Genomic DNA, 17,689 nt, shown 5'->3' on the forward strand with positions numbered 1-17,689 from the left:
CGGATTCACCATCCCCGCACGGGACGCCTCTTCCTTATCGACCGCGGCCGCCACCGCCGCCTCCGCCGCATCCATCATCCTCTTGGCATCGAACCTCCTTCGCCGGTCTATTGTTACCGCCTCCCAGCGCTGGACATCCGCCCTCCACTCGGCGTCCGAAACGCCCGCCAGCCTAGGCATCGGCTTCTTCGGCTTCCTCTGCTTCGGCTGGCTGGAATCGGCAGCAGTGGCGGGGCGAGGGAAGGTGTACTTTTTCTTCGGCGGCTGATACGTCCATTTTGCATCATGTTTTTCATGATGATATTTATCGCTTCTTGGGCTGTTATTTCACTTCACGGTACAATACTTATGCCTTTTCTCTCTTATTTTGCAAGGTTTACATGAAGAGGGAGAATGCCGGCAGCTGGAATTCTGGCCTGAAAGTGGAGCAAGTTTGAGATACCTATTCTGTGCAACTCCAAACACCGTAAAAATCAACGATGATTTTTTTCTGGATTTATAAAAAATACTAGGCCGAAGAAGCGCCAGAGGGGCGCCAGCAGGTGGCCACAAGCCTGCTAGGCGCGGCCACCCCCCTGGTCACGCCTAGAGGGCTTGTGGGCAGCCTGCTGGCCCACTGGCCCCCCTCTTCTGCTATATGAAGGGTTTCGTCCGGAAAAAAATCAAGGAGGAGCTTTTTCATGGATTCGCCGCCGCCACGAGGAGGAACTTGAGCTGAACCAATCTAGAGCTCCAGCAGGACGATCCTGCCGGGGAAACTTCCCTCCCGGAGGGGGAAATCGTCGCCATCGTCATCACCAACACTCCTCTCATCGGAGGGGACTCATCACCATCAACATCTTCATCAGCACCATCTCATCTCCAAACCCTAGTTCATCACTTGTAACCAATCTCCGTCTCGCGACTCCGATTGGTACTTGTAAGGTTGCTAGTAGTGTTAATTACTCCTTGTAGTTGATGCTATTTGGATTACTTGGTGGAAGAGTTTATGTTCAGATCCTTGATGCTACTCATTACCTCTGTGGTCATGAATATGATTATGCTTTGTGAGTAGTTACTTTTGTTCCTGAGGACATGGGATAAGTCATGCTAATAGTAGTCATGTGAATTTGGTATTCGTTCGATATTTTGATGTGTTGTATGTTGTTTTTCCTCTAGTGGTGTTATGTGAACGTCGACTACATAACACTTCACCATTATTTGGGCCTAGAGGAAGGCATTGGGAAGTAGTAAGTAGATGATGGGTTGCTAGAGTGACAGAAGCTTAAACCCTAGTTTATGTGTTGCTTCGTAAGGGGTTGATTTGGATCCACTTGGTTAATGCTATGGTTAGACTTTGTCTTAATTCTTCTTTCGTAGTTGCTGATGCTTGCGAGAGGGGTTAATCATAAGTGGGATGCTTGTCCAAGTAAGGGCAGTACCCAAGCGCCAGTTCACCCACATATCAAACTATCAAAGTAACGAACGCGAATCATATGAACATGATGAAAACTAGCATGACAGAAATTCCCGTGTGTCCTCGGGAGCGTTTTTCCTCCTATAAGACTTTGTCCAGGCTTGTACCTTGTTACAAAAGGGATTGGGCCACTTTGCTGCACCGTTGCTACTTTTGTTACTTGTTGCTTGCTACAAATCATCTCAACACATAGTCACTTGTTACCGATAATTTTAGTGCTTGCAGATATTATCTTGCTGAAAACCACTTGTTGGATCCTTCTGCTCCTCGTAGGGTTCGACACTCGTACTTATTGAAAGGACTACGATAGATCCCCTATACTTGTGGGTCATCAAGACTCTTTTCTGGTGCCGTTGTCGGGGAGTGAAGCGCTTTTGGTAAGTGGAACTTGGTAAGGAAACATTCATATATTGTGCTAAAATTTATTGTCACTTGTCCCTATGGAAACTAATCCTTTAAGGGGCTTGTTCGGGGAATCTTCACCTTGAACGGAAGCACGAAGAGTTGCTCCTCAACCTGTTGCACCTACTGAAAATATTTTCTTTGAATTACCTTCGTATATGCTTGAGAAACTGCTCGCTAATCCTTTTATAGGAGATCGAACATCACATCCAGACTTGCATCTAATCTATGTAGATGAAGTTTGTGGTTTATTTAAGCTTGCAGGTTTGCCCGAGGATGAGGTCAAGAAGAAGGTCTTTCCTTTATATTTGAAGGATAAGGTGTTGACATGGTATAGGCTATGTGATGATACTGGATCATGGGACTACAATTGGTAGAAATTGGAATTTCATCAAAAGTTTTATCCTATGCATTTAGTACATCGTGATCAGAATTATATTTATAATTTTTGGCCTCGTGACAGAGAAAGCATCGCTCAACCTTGGGGGAGGCTTAAATCAATGTTATATTCATGCCCCGATCATGAGCTCTCGAGAGAAATTATCATTCAGAACTTCTATGCTCGGCTTTCTCATGATGATCGCACCATGCTTGACACTTCTTGTACCGGTTCTTTTACGAAGAGAGACATTGACTTCAAATGGAATTTATTGGAGAGAATTAAATGTAACTCTGAAGATTGGGAGCTTGAAGAAGGTAAGGAGTCAGGTATGAATTTTAAGTTTGATTGCGTTAAATCCTTTGTTGAAACAAATATTTTTTGTGACTTTAGCGCTAAGTATGGACTTGACTCTGAGCTAGTAGCTTCACTGTGTGAATCCTTTGCTGCTCATATTGATCTCCCCAAAGAGAAGTGGTTTAAATATCATCCTCCTTTAGAAGTCAATGTAGTTAAACCCACTCCAGTTGAAGAGAGAGTCATTGCCTATAATGATCCTATTGTTCCGAGTGCTTACATTGAGAAACCACCTTTCCCTGTTAGGATAAAGGATCATTCTAAAGCTTCAACTGTGATACGTAGAGGCTACATTAGAACACCTACACCCCCTAAGCAAATTAGAGTTGAACCTAGTATTGCTATTATCAAAGATCTTTTGTCTGACGAAGTTGAGGGACCTGATATTCACTTCTGTGAAGATGGTGCTAGAATTGCTAAACCTCAAGCTAGAGACAAACATAGGCCTGTTGTTGGCACGCCTGTTGTTTCTGTTAAGATAGGAGATCATTGCTATCATGGTTTATGTGACGTGGGTGCTAGTGTTAGTGCAATACCTCAATCCTTATATGATGAAATCAAAGACGATATTGCACCTATTGAGATAGAACCTATTGATGTCACTATTCAGCTTGCCAATAGAGATATTGTCTGCCCTGTGGAAATTGTTAGGGATGTTGAAGTCTTATGTGGTAAAACGAAGTATCCTGCTGATTTCCTCATTCTTGCTACCGCACAAGATAGCTTTTGTCCCATCATATTTGGCAGACCCTTCCTCAATATTGTCAATGCTCATATTGATTATGAGAAGCAAACTGTCACTGTTGGCTTTGAAGGTGTGTCACATGAGTTCAATTTCTCCAAGTTTGGTAGACAACCTCATGAAAAAGAGTTGCCTAGTAAGGATGAAACTATTGCCTTAGCTTCTATTGTTGTGCCTCCTACTAATCCCTTAGAGCAATACTTGCTTGATCATGAAAATGATATGCATATGGATGAAAGGGATGAAATAGATAGAGTTGTCTTAGAACAATATCCTATCCTTAAGAATAATCTGCGTGTTCAACTGCTTAGGGATCCACCCCCACCAAAGGGTGATCCTATGTTCGAGCTTAAATAGTTGTCTGATACTCTTAAGTATGCTTATCTTGATGAAAAGGAGATATATCATGTTATTATTAGTGCTAGCCTCTCAGAGCATGAAGAAAAGAAGTTACTAAAAACTCTGAGAAAGCACCGTGCTGCTATTGGATATACTCTTGATGATCTTAAGGGCATTAGTCCCACTCTATGCCAGCACAAGATTAAAACTGATCCTGATTGCGAACCAGTTGCTCAAAGGAGATTAAATCCTAAGATGAAAGAAGTAGTGAGAAAAGAAATACTAAAGCTCCTAGAAGCGGGTATTATCTATCCTGTTGCTCATAGCGATTGGGTGAGTCCGGTGCATTGCGTCCCTAAGAAGGGAGGCATTACCGTTGTCCCTAATGATAAGGATGAATTATTACTGGCTATAGGATGGTGATCGATTTTAAGAAATTGAATAAAGCCACAAGGAAAGATCATTACCCTTTGCCTTTTATCGACCAAATGCCAGAAAGACTGTCTAAACACACACACTTCTGCTTTCTAGACGGTTATTCTGGTTTCTCCCAAATACCAGTTGCACAATCTCATTAGGAGAAAACCACTTTCACCTGCCCTTTCGGTACCTTTGCTTATAGACGTTTGCCTTTTGGCTTATGTAATGCACCTGCCACCTTTCAAAGAGGTATGATGGATATATTCTCTGACTTTTGTGAAAAGATTGTTGAGGTTTTCATGGATGACTTCTCCGTTTACGGGTCTTCCTTTGATGATTGCCTTTAGCAACCTTGATCGAGTCTTGCAGAGATGTAAATACACCAACCTTGTCATGAATTGGGAGAAGTGCCACTTTATGGTTAATGAAGGCATCGTCTTAGGACATAATTTTTTTGAAATAGGTATTGAAGTCGATAAGGCTAAGGTTGATGCAATCGAGAAGATGCCATACCCCACAGATATCAAAGGTATAAGAAGTTTCCTTGGTCCTGCTGGCTTCTATAGAAGGTTCATTAAAGACTTCTCTAAGATTTCTAGGCCTCTTACCAATCTCTTGCAAAAGGATATTCCTTTTGTTTTTGAAGATGATTGTGAGGAAGCCTTCGAAATACTTAAGAGGGCTTTGATAACTGCACCTATTGTTCAACCACCTGATTGGAACTTACCTTTTGAAATCGTGTGTGATGCTAGTGATTATGCTGTTGGTGATGTCCTAGGGCAAAGAGTTGATAAGAAGTTGAATGTTATTCACTATGCTAGTAAAACTCTAGACAGTGCCCAAAGAAACTATGCCACTACGGAAAAGGAATTTTTAGCAGTCGTGTTTGCATGTGAGAAGTTCAGGTCTTACATAGTTGATTCCAAAGTCACTATTCACACTGATCACGCTGCTATTAAGTACCTCATGGAGAAGAAAGACGCTAAACCTAGACTTATTAGATGGGTTCTCTTGCTACAAGAATTTGATTTGCACGTTATCGACATAAAGGGTGCTGATAACCCCGTAGCAGATAACTTGTCTAGGTTAGAGAACGTTCTTCTTTCATAGTTGTGGATGCTTGCGAGAGGGGTTAATCATAAGTGTGATGCTTGTCCAAGTAAGGGCAGTACCCAAGCGCCAGTTCACCCACATATCAAACTATCAAAGTAACGAACGCGAATCATATGAACATGATGAAAACTAGCATGACAGAAATTCCCGTGTGTCCTCGGGAGCGTTTTTCCTCCTATAAGACTTTATCCAGGCTTGTACCTTGCTAAAAAAGGGATTGGGCCACTTTGCTGCACCGTTGCTACTTTTGTTACTTGTTGCTTGCTACAAATCATCTCACCACACAATCACTTGTTACCGATAATTTCAGTGCTTGCAGATATTACCTTGCTGAAAACAACTTGTCAGATCCTTCTGCTCCTCGTTGGGTTCGACACTCTTACTTATCGACAGGACTACGATAGATCCCCTATACTTGTGGGTCATCAGCGGCATGGAGGCCGGATGGCGGGAGCGGGAGAATAATGGCGAGAAGAGGCGGGGAAACAGAGGGAAAGGGAGGAGGAAGGGGATAAAACGGCGAGAATGGCCCGGCTGCAGCCGACAAAGCGAGCTTGCTTGGCTTTTCGCTTCGGCGTGCGCCCCCCGGGGGGCTTGGTTCGGCTCGGGTTTGCCGGCTGTTATTTTGGCCCAAACCGGTGCTAAGCGAGGAGTTGGGGCGCGACTGGTCCGATTTTGCACCGCCGACACTAAAAAAGGCGCCCTCGAGGGGCTGTTGGGGGGCGAATGGAGATCATGTGAGGGCCTCCCCTTCCATGGCCTACGCCATGCCTGCGGTGCTCTGGCCGAGCGCAAGCTTGTGCTCGGGGTGACGCCTCCGCCCCGCCTTGAAGCCTCTGGTGCCGGGGGAAGCATTGCCCCGCGCGCCATCTTTGTCCCGACGACGAGCCCGTTGCATGCAGCCCCGCAGCGCCGTCCCCGTCCTTTTCCCTCCTACAGAACCGGAGCAGAAGTGCTCCGGACGTCCTCGCCTCGCTGTCGCCTTCCCAAGCCCCCTCTGATGTCGTCTACTTGCCTGGGTGAGGTGGTAAGACCCCCTCCTTCCATCCCCCTCGCCCAATCGTCGTAGCCGTGCGTACAAATGTATCCGGTCGCTCCATCACCGCGCTCCCGTAGCTCCGACGAAAGCCGTGTCTTTTTTGTTTGTTGTGATTTCGTTAGATGCAGTAGTTGCGAGTAGTCGTGCCCGCGTAGACGCTTGTTCACCCACAGCGCTCACCCGCGCGCCTTGCCACCCCCGCCTCGCCTTGCCTGCAGCTACAGCACCCACTGTGGCCGAGCCGAGCTGTTGCTCATGCTCGAGGGAACCACCCAAGCCGCATCACAGCCGCTGCCTTGCCGCGGGGATGGATTCCCCTAGGGATCCCGCACCCCCGCCGGCAACCCTCAGCCATCGCCATTGTCGCCCCACTTGCCGGCGACGAGCTCTTCTCCTCTAGTTGGAGGTAGAAGGAACCCGCATCGCTATGTGCTAGCTCAAAAGGAGCCTAGCCCCTCTTTCTTCATATGCCCGCATCGCAGCGTAGTGGTTAACAGAAGGTCGTGGGTTCGATCCCCCCGACCAATTCTTTTCTGTGTTATTTGGTGTTGTGTGAGGACTGACAATGGCCCCCTAGACCCACATGTCATTCTTTTTTTTGGGGGGGGGGCTGGTGTCACTGCCAGTGGGACCCCCTGTTTGTATTTTTGTGGTGTTGTTTTTTATTGTTGTAGACATATGGCAGAAGTGGAAAGTTTCCAAATCTAGACGCGCCAGATTTGGCAGTGGCCAAATAGGGGTGGGATCTCACTTATAAGTCCATTGTTGTTTTTATGTTATTTTCATTTTAGTTTTGTGAGTGATTCTTCTATGGGGACATAGGTGTATGATATATGGTTTTGGGGTAGAATTTCCCAATGAATCCAATGGTGGTGTTGGTTTTCACTTCTGATCAAGTTTGCAGAAGTGATATTTTGTGATGAGGTGGCATTTTGTGATTTTGGTAGGATTTTATTCATGCATGCTATGGTGAATGTGTTAACATGAAAGTGCTAGTCTTTTGTGGGTACTAGGCCCTGGTATTTTTGTTTGCTATGTTAATCTTGTAGATTAGTGGGTTTCTTGCTGCAAAGTAGCTAAGAAAATATTGCAGTTTCACATGCTAAATATTTCCAAGTGTTGGAATTTGTTATTTTCTTCCCACGTTGTGATGATGGTTCCCATGGATATGTTGTTCCTTTGTGTTTGGTGAAATGCCATGAATTGTTGTGCTTAATAACCTCTACAAATTGGTGTCACAACTTTGACAAATAGATCTTGCATCATAGAGTTATCCCCCAAAGTTGCTATGCTGATATAAATTGCAGAAAATTCCCTTTGTGAATTTGACTAAGTCTGAGAAGGTGTAGTTATTTTCATGCCATGTTTTGTTGATGTTACCAAGTGTTATGTGGAGTTTTAGCTCATGCTTACTTCTAGTGTTTTGTAGCAGTTGTTGACCTCTACAACCTTGATTAATTTTATGCCATGAAACTTTCTGTAGGTTAGTGTTTTGGTACTATCAATATGTCACCAGATTAAAAACTATGAGTGCAAACAGTGATTTTCACTAAGCCCTAATCTGTAATATTTCTTGCCATGTTTAGAGCTTAATTGCAAGTGATTTATGGACCTATCAATGTTGCTTTTAGTTAGAGATTGTTGTTCTCTTTGATAGCTTCATATTCATGCCTTGGTTGAACTTGATGGGTGGGTGTAGCTACTAGTTTTCCATTGATCAAAGTGGTATGTTGCGGTTAATGGACATATTGCTTGTGGTTTTGTTTTGTGCCTTGTGTGAGTTGTGCTTGTTGGTTTTGCATAATTTTTAGGTTTATTCTACATAGAATTTTGTGCCCAATCTAGAGGCATACGTGGAATGCCAAGGAAATTCCCATAGTCCCATGGTTATTGCTGTTTTTTCTATGTTGCCTTCTGTATCTTGTTTTGTGAGTTTCGAGAGATCCGCAACTCGGTTTGCGACATTCTTTATATGTTTTTGCACTGTTTTCTCATGATGCATCCATGTATTCCATGTTCATGTATGTCCAAATAAGTTAACTTGAGGTTCTGTCCAGAATACTAACAACTTAAATAAATGCATGAGAAAGGTGACTAGTGTAGCAATGCTATGTTTGTTTCATGCCACACTCATGCATCATGTTGTTTGAAGCATTGTTACTTGATGTGTGTTCATTGGATGTATATTTTCTTTCGGGTAGCATCGGGTGCTAAGAACGAGTGCGAGGATTCCATTGAGTACGTTTAGGAAGAGCAAGAGTTGTACCAGCCAGAAGATCCAACATGCAAGATAATTGTGACCTTGATATCGCTTCTAATTTCGGTGTGCTTAGATTATTTGATTTCATCATTAATTACCGCTTCCTACCACCTGATTACTAAGCCTACAAACATTGCCATGAAAACCTCTAACCCTTCACCTCCTAGCCAACATTGATTGGCTAAGTTAGCGCTTGCTCAACCATCTTATAGCATTGCTAGTTGCAGGTGCAGGCTGGTTCGTGTGATAACATGGGCACTTTCATTATCATCTTATTTAATGCTATTTAATTAATGCACCTATATACTAGGTAAAAGGCGGATGGCTTGGCCTTTTGCTCGGTGTTTTGATCCGTTTTGCCGCCCTAGTTTCGGTTACTGGTGTTATATTCCATAATTGAGCATTCCTAACACGCTCGTGGTTGTTATGGGGACCCCCTTGATAAATTGGTTTGGCTTAAGACTTGTCTCGCAAGACCAAACTTTAGTTTTACTTTTGCTACCAACTTAATAATAAAAACGCATAGGGCATAGCTACACGGAGGATAATTAATCAACCCCCGGGCCAGTGGTCCTCATGAGTGTTGGTCCAAACTATCAACCGACAGTGGTCGCCAGGGGAAACTTTGCGATTGGCCTACCAGAAGTTTGGACAATTCGACGTGTTCTGAGACCGAGATACGCGACACTTATCGGGGTCGTCGACACATCGGGCGGTCTTGCTGGACTTGTTTTTACCTTAACGACATATCTTGTGCATCGGGATTCCGGTGATGCTTTGGGATAACTCACAGTTGAGGTTTTCCACTAAAGAATCCAAGGAGATCGAGAGTTTCGTGATCGAGGCTTTCTATGCAGCTTGTGGTAATTTGTGATGGATTAGTTGGAGCACCCCCTCTAGGGTTAAATCGTTCTGAAAGTCATGCCCGCAATTATGTGCCAACGTGGAAACTTTGTTCAACACCCGGTTCTAGATATCTTGAAATAACTTAATTAAAACCTGACAACTGTGTGGGTAACCGTGTCTGTTTCTTTCGAAGCTCCTTCTCCGATCGAGAACACGGTGGGGTTATGGATGATATAAGTAGGTGTTCAGGATCATTTAGTGATTATTACTAGTTCACGACCGTCATGCGTAGACCACTCAGTTTACTTCATGTTCTCGTAAGTTAGCTAGCAAACATGCTTAGTGTTGCCGCCACCTCAACCACTCAACCTTCCACACCCAATAACTTAATTAGTCCTGCTATCATGGTCATAAGATTGTCGAGTCCTCGTGGCTCACAGATTACTACAACACCACAGGTCTAGGTATCGCAGATCCAGAGATGTTCGATGCTACACAGTTGTAGTGGGAGTTCGACAAAGGCAGTGAGCGTATGTACGTGACGTACCCCGACGATTAGAGGACCTTGGTCGTCTCTTAGGGCTAGTGAGACAAATCATTGCTATTTTTGTCGTTTATCTTATCCGTAGTCGGACCCTGACTTACTGATGATTTGAAATAGATTGTTGATTGAATTGTACTTAATTTGTGGCGAGTGTAAGCCATTTCATATACTCATCCCTCCTTGTATGTAATGCAATGGTTTGTGTACTTGCGAAACGCCAAGATGTGTCTCTTTCCATATTAAGGCCTCGTCCCAAAATGGAAAGTGGCACATCTACATCATTACAGGACTCAAAAGTGAATTCTCACGAATATAAAACGTGGAGTCTTGTAGCTTGAAATGTGGCCAATCCTATTCCTTTCCTTGCATCATGGGGCTTCCCCCACAATCCTTTAGCCAATGCATAATTGAACTTTCTGAAATATACTTAAATAGAATCATTAGTTCAATGACACATATGTTGTTATTAATTATCAAAACCACCTTAAGGAGCAATTGTGGTTTCAGCCGTCGGTGGCTGTCAAGCACGAGCACGTCGAGATGGCCACCGACGTGGACAACGACGTGAAGTGGTCGCGACGACTACCTTTGGGAGAAAATGGAGCGCGACGACTACGACTACGTTTGCGAAAAGGGCGGCGCCATCGTCCTCGACGACAACAACGAGGAGACGCCGGCGTAGACAGCTCCCGTCCGTAGCGGCGATCCAGGGCAAGGCTGCAGCAAGAACGACGCGCAGGACGACGACAAGAAGCACGACAACAACGACAATGACGATGACGACAACGGCGACGACTACACCGCCTTCTACCAGCTCCTCGGCATGAACTAGACTAGCGGTGGCGACGATGCAATTTTTTCATGTTTTCATGTTTTTTTAAGTTTGTACAAATTCTAGTGAAATCGACCGAATTTCGTCCAAAATCACATAAATTACTTTACATCTGATCCAATTTTAATTTAAAAAATAGTGTCTGAGACAACCTTAGGGGTCGGCCCGAACGCCCCAAACCGATTTTAACTCGGGTTCACCCCAAACGACGTTATATCACGCCTTGAATGTGGGTGCGGAGGGGAGGGGGGTGGGGCCGAACAAGTGAAGATGCCCTTACAATCTATAAACAGAAACCTTACCAAACCATTTAAGCACAGAATGACACTCTTTCAGAATCGACGGAAAAATTATAGATAACCCGATAGTTAAGTTAATTGGTTGAACAATAGCCATACAATCGGAATTTCGCCAAAAAAAAAAGGGAAATGCTAAACAGGAAACAGGTTCACAGAAATCGTCTGATGCGCCCAGGAGAGAGTTGCTCCTCGACATTCGGCCCAGCCAGCGACGAAACCCTATATCCTTGTACAAAACGACAAATCCGAGTACCGTCTCTCCGTCTCCACCCACTGCTCCCCTCTCTCACTCCTGAAAACCCTCTCTCCCGTCTCCTCCCGGCGGGGCCGGCGACGATGCCAGCAACCATGGCCGGCATCATGCGGGCCATCTTGGCATGCGTCCCCGCCGCGCCATCCTCCATCGGTAAAGGCTCCCTCTCCGCCGCTGCGCCATCCTCCATCGGTAAAGGCTCCCTCTCCGCCGCCGCCCCCGGCGGCGGCGGCGGCGGCGGCGGCGGCGGCGGCGAGGATTTGATCAGCCGCCTCCCGGACGCGCTGCTCGCCGACATCGTATCCCGCCTCCCCGTCAAGGAAGCCGCGCGTACCGCAGCGATCTCCCCGCGCTGGCGCCGCCTACGGCCGTCGACGCCTCTTGTCCTCGACGACACCGACATCTTCGATGACTACGCCGAAGCCGACGACGACGACGACACCTTTGGCCTCATCGACTGGCCCGCCCTCACTGATACCCTCTCCCGCATCTTCTCCGGACACCCGGGACCCTTTCGCTGCGTCCACCTCACCACGGCTTGCAACTACGCGTCTGCTCGCCGCGGCGGCAGCGCGCTCGTCCGCTGGCTCCACCTCTTCGCCGCCAAGTCCATCCAGGAGCTCGTCCTCATCAACTTCCCCAACTGGCCCTTCAAGAACACCCTCCCTGCGGAGATCCTCCGCGTCGCCTCCCTCCGCCGCCTGTACCTCGGCCTCTGGGACAAGTTCCCGGACACAGATGACCTCCTCCGCGGCGCCCACGTCTTCCCGCACCTCGCCGAGCTTGGCTTCTGCAAAACCGACATCAAGACCAAGGACCTCGACCGCCTACTTCAGTGCAGCCCCGTCCTGGAGAAGCTCGCGCTCGTCCTCTGCTACAACACGCCGCGCAACGTCCGCGTCCGCAGCCGGAGCCTCCGCTGTGTGCTCTTCTGGATGTCCATCGCGGAAGCGCTAGCCGTGGTCGTCGCACCGTGTCTCGAGCGCCTCATCCTGTGGAACGACTGCCCTGGTGCCTGGCTCAGCAAGGACTTTCGCACAAGAGTCAAGATTGGCTACGCACCGGAGCTCAAGGTGCTCGGGTACTTGGAACCAAGCTTCCATGTGCTCGAGATCGGCAACACCGTCATCGAGGTCTAGCTAGCTTCATTCCTTTAATGAACTTTTTCATGTTTACTCCTAGCTACTCCAGGCGCAGATGTACTGATCTACGTATTTGCGTCTATCCATATGCGCAGATGTACTGATCCACGTATTTGTGTTTGTTACTGAATTGCACACAAATTGCAGGCTGGCACAAGGGCGAGCTCCACAACCACCATTCCAAGTGTCAAGATCCTGGCGTTAAGGGTGCGATTCGGAGTGCGCAAGGAGGCAAAGGTGCTGCCTATTTTCCTCAGATGCTTTCCCAATGTCGAGACATTGCATGTCATGGTGAGATTTCATTCGCAATATCCTCATTTAGCATTTTACACCGTCTCAACTCTAGGCTTTATCATGTGATGATTGTGTGTGCGCGGTCCGTGGTAGAGCTGATCCAACTAGTTACATGTTGATTCTGCAGTCTGCTGAATCTGATGAGCCCACTGGCAAGCTGAATTTCAAGTTCTGGCATGATGTCGGACCCATCGAATCCCTGCAGTCACACACCAAGAAGGTGGTGTTCAAGAACTTCCGAGGGAAGCGGAGCGAGGTCGTGTTCCTCAGGTTCGTCGTGGAGAGAGCACAGCTTCTGCAAAAAATGGTGGTCGTGTTGGCAGATGGAGACCCTGCTTCAGAGCAGTGGGTGGCGGCCAAGCTGAAACCTTTGGCTTGCAGCACCAAACGTGCCAGCAGAGACCCAAAATTCTCAATCTTGGTGCGCAGCGGGGGCAGTGATTGGAGCTTCCGCATAGCGTCCAATCTCTCCAAGAGTGACCCATTTGATAGCTGAAGCTGATCAAGGTGCTAGCTGTAGCCGATATGTTTCGATCGTGATACAGCATTGCCATCGCTTTTGCTAAACTAGCAACATACTCCTTTGCTTGTTTGTGTATCGCCTATCCGTTGGCAAGTCTTATTTAGACTATGAATTCTTGGTTTATGCTTGAGTATCGCCTATCCGTTGGCAAGAGCACTTATTTAGACTGTGAAATCTTAGACTATGAAATCTTGGCTTATTTAGACTATGAATTCTTGGTTTATGCTTGAGTATCGCCTATCCGTAGGCAAGAGCACTTAGGGCTACTTCTTTTACTGGCTTCTCGAATAAGCTACCCCTACCCATGCCTAGCTTATTCTAGAAGCCCACTCAAATTTATTTATTTAAAAGTCATTAATTAAGACTTGACTAGTATGCTTTAAAATCATTAATTAAGACTTGACTAGTATGCTTTAAAAAAAATATTTTTGATTGGGCTTTCAGAATAAGCTGAGTAGGGGCCAGCTTATTTTAGAAGCTCAAAAAACCAAAAAAAAACTGGCCCTTATCTAGTAGTACTGCAAATGGCGCTCAGAGTGGGATTTAATTGTCTGCTTCTTAATCACTAAAATGATTGCCTGTTTGGGTTTTGTAATGTGGTTTGGTATAAATTGATGATGTAAAATACGTAGTACTTTTGGTCATTCACAAGTCGCACCAGAGTCACATTCCAGTATAGCTAAGTTCACACAAAACCAGATGTGACAAACCCTACAACAAACTTGTGGTTGTTTTGTCACAACAGATGACATGGGATGGCTTATCTTGAGTGGTTGGGGTCAATGTGCGTCGACGAACTCCGAAAACGGGATTAGGAACAAGCGATGGTAACACGCGATGTATCCAGGTTCAGGGCCCTTCGAGGGAGGTAACACCCCTTGTCCTACCGAAGTTGTTATGTGGTCGAAGAGTGCTACAATGGTGCTCCTTGAGCTGTTGACTAGAGGAGGAAGAATCTTGTTTGCTCTCCTTGCCTCTCTACGTGAATGAGTGTCTGTGCGTGTGTGGGCAGGTGATCGATCAACCCGTGCGTGTGTGGGCAGGTGATCGATCAACCCGTTGCATGAGGAAGGACCGGAGGGCTTTATAGTCTAGCTCCCCGGCTTATAATATACCTGAATGGTGAAGCGTGGGCCCGGCTAACGGCCTCTCTAGCCGGCTAGAGGGTCCCACTTCTGGTGCAGTCTTGTCGCTGGCGGAGCCTGCTGGATGCGGGGTCCCGTCGATGGGGTGGCCCGTGAAGCGTCCGTTGCTCCCGCATGTGGCTGGTGGTACAACCAACTTCACTGTCGCCCTGTGTGAGGGGTGGCAAGGAGTAGGCGATGATGAGCGCTGAGTAGACCTAGTGCCGCCTCGCCCAGTCGTAGTCGGCGGTACGGCCGGCTCCACTGTAGCCATGCACGTATGGCGCCATCGAGTGGATGGTCCTGCATCGCGTCTCGATGGAGGGGATGCGTCTTGTCGTATGGGCCGGAGTGACGAGGACCCAGTCGCGAGTCGACCGAGCCGGCCGAAGACGTCCCGCTTGAGCCGGTGCTTGAGGGGTCGAGCCAGCCCCAATGTTTTTGAAAATGGGCATGAAGGGGGGTGAGACTACCCTCGGTTTATCCCCCCGACAGTAGTCCCCGAAGTCGGAGAGTCCCGCGGGCTCGCAGTGACGGGTCTTGCTAGCTTGTCCCATAGAGTCCTCGTCGGTGGAGCCTCGGAGTCAGGCCTTTCTGCTGCGTGCCGGGCCCAGGGAGCCGGGCAGTCGATGTCGACCAGAACGTCGCGACGCCTCGAGGCTGGGGTGCGGGGCCGCCATGCATTGGGCGCCGCAGGCCTAGCCAAGCCACGCGGGCGATGAGACGGGGCCATGAGCTGGGGGCCACCCTGCCATGACATGGCTCGTTCGCGGGATCAGCTACGACCGAGGAGGCCATCGGTCGGCCTCCCCGAATGTATTAATGCGCCCGAACAAAGTGAGGGGAGTGGAGATCGTGCGCAACCGGTCCACTCCCCCACTCACGGCGCAATGGTTTAAATGGAGGGGAGGGGGCGCGGAGCAGGCATTCCATCCTTGCCGCCCCCGCCCTTTGCCTTCCTTGCAGCGCCCAAGGGAGAGAGAGAGAGAGAGGGGGGGGGAGGGCAAGCGGACGCCGTCCGAACCTCGCGAGCGTCGCCCGCTGCCGGTGACGTCAGTGTCCCTACCGGGGAACTTCTTCCGCGCCGTCCGGCCTGTGCCGTGCCCGAACCTGCCCCAAGCCAACCGATGGGCAGAAGGGAGGCATGGGATGTCAGCGACATCGGCGAGGATCACCTCGAGTATCTCCGCCTCCCCCGTCCGCGCCTGTGCCGTGCCCGAAGCTGCCCCAGTGCCACGGGATGGCGAAGTGGTGGCCTTCTATGAACAGTTCGTTCGCAGATTCGGGCTGCCGGCAAGCACATTCTTCCGGCGGTTCCTCACCAAGTTCGGGCTCTAGCCCCACCACGTGGGGGCCAATTCTATCCTGTAGCTCTCTAGCTTCGTCACGCTTTGCGAGGCGTATCTTGGGATCGAGCCTTGGCTCGATCTTTGGTGCCGCCTCTTCTACCTCAAGAAGGAGATGGTGGATATCAAGGCGAGAGAGACGAAGGAGATGACCGCCTACGGAGCGGCCCTCGTCTACAACCGTCTCGGAACCTGATTCCCTAAGCTGACGCTTCAGGAGTCGGTGAATAACTGGCAGAGCTCATTCTTCTACGTGAAGAACATGGACACGACGTTGGATCTCATCAATCTGCCCCCTTCCTCAACCGACCGCCGACTGCGCGGCTGCATTGGGGACATAATCCACAACAAGCCGTTGAGCTGGTGAACCACGAGGTCGACCGACTCTGTGTGCTGATCGGTGCGGAGGGCCTCAAGGCCGTCGACCTCATCACCACCATGATAGCGCGTCGGATCGTGCCGCTGCAGCGTCAGCCGCATCATATTTGCATCATGTGGGACAGGCACGCCCCATGCCGTTTCTCCACGAAGGAGCTAAACCAGGTCGCCATCACACGAAAAATGAACCTGATCACCACCGCTCGATGGAGAAGGTGGGGTGGAACTAGGGCAAGGCCCCTTACAACCAGATGCATCCGCCTCCCGAGGTATGCCACACATCGTCTCCCTTTGCTCTTGCTTTTCCCGCCGCCGGCTTCGAGTGACCCGAACGGGCCGCAACTGTTTGCGGGATTGCAAAACTACGGCCCGCCGGCGGCCGACATGGAGGACCCGAAAGTTGAGGAGCCGCAGGACTACAAGACTGTGGAGCCGGAGGGGCGACGATCCGGAGGGCGAGGAGCCATTGGGCATGGATTCGGAAGAGCTGGCGATCCCGATCCAGCCGGTGAGTTCCCTTCTCCCTGTCGCTTGCGGGACTGGACAGACAGTGACGACTCTGATGTGGAAGAAGTCCACAGCGTAGCGGGCATGAAGGCCATGGAGGAGGAAGCCCCCCAAGACAAGGGGCAGACCCGACACACGGGCGTCGAGCCGGTGCCCGAGGAGTCGACGGGGCCGAGCGCGCACGAGGGAAACTGCCATCCGCTCCTAGGCCGGCAAACAAGTGAGCAGCCGGGACACGGCCGGATGACGACCACGAAGGAGGCAGGAAGAAAGCGCGTGTCCCCCCCCTCGGGGCCGGCGCCACGGCGTGTGATCCCCACGACCGTCAGTGTAACGCCCAAGATGCGACCCTATCCTTAATTTGGCACAAGGGCCTCGTCAGGTATAGAAGCGCATCTCGTCGTTTCGCAAGAATGGATATCGTTGCAAGTACATGTACTAAAGAGAAGAGTATATGGAATTGGCTTACACTGGACACAAGCTACATCAGAGTCACATCAGTACAATACATAATCATCATGAAGAAGAGCAGGGTCCGACTATGGACGAAAACAAACGAGAAAAGAAGAACGACGTCCATCCTTGCTATCCCAGGCTGCCGGCCTGGAACCCATCCTAGATCGAAGAAGAAGAAGAAGAAGCAACTCCAAATAAAAAATACACACGCTCGCTCAAGTAACCTTTACCTGAACCTGCAACTGGTGTTTTAGTAATCTGTGAGCCACAGGGGACTCAACAATCTCATTTCCAAAGGTATCAAGACTAGCAAAGCTTAAAGGTGAGGCATGGTTAAGTGGTGAGGCTGAAGCAAGCGACTAAGCAATATGAGGTGGCTAACTTACGAGTACAAGAACAAAGAGGGGGAAGAACTACGCATAACGAACATGAACTACTATTGATCAAATGAATGATCCTGAACACCTACTTACGTCACACATAACCCCACCGTGTCCTCGATCGGAGAAGGAGCTCACGAAAGAGACAGTCACGGTTACACACTCAGTTGGCATATTTTAATTAAGTTAACTTCAAGTTGTCTAGAACCAGTGTTAAACAAATTTTCCACGTTGCCACATAACCACAGGCACGGCTTT

The 17,689-nt window shown here is 48.6% G+C and overlaps 1 protein-coding gene across 1 annotated transcript; it reads left to right on the forward strand.

Moving 5' to 3' along the window:
* The first annotated feature begins 11,284 nt into the window (after positions 1-11,284).
* On the forward strand, positions 11,285-13,470 carry LOC123443825 (putative F-box/FBD/LRR-repeat protein At5g25850). The gene is made up of 3 exons (XM_045120352.1): positions 11,285-12,414; positions 12,571-12,714; positions 12,845-13,470. The coding sequence occupies exons 1-3, from the start codon at positions 11,365-11,367 to the stop codon at positions 13,211-13,213; spliced, it is 1,563 nt and encodes a 520-aa protein (XP_044976287.1). The 5' UTR covers positions 11,285-11,364; the 3' UTR covers positions 13,214-13,470.
* The last annotated feature ends 4,219 nt before the right edge of the window (positions 13,471-17,689 follow it).

The sequence above is a fragment of the Hordeum vulgare genome, chromosome 3H, assembly GCF_904849725.1.
Source record: "Hordeum vulgare subsp. vulgare chromosome 3H, MorexV3_pseudomolecules_assembly, whole genome shotgun sequence".
Lineage (NCBI taxonomy): Eukaryota > Viridiplantae > Streptophyta > Magnoliopsida > Poales > Poaceae > Hordeum > Hordeum vulgare.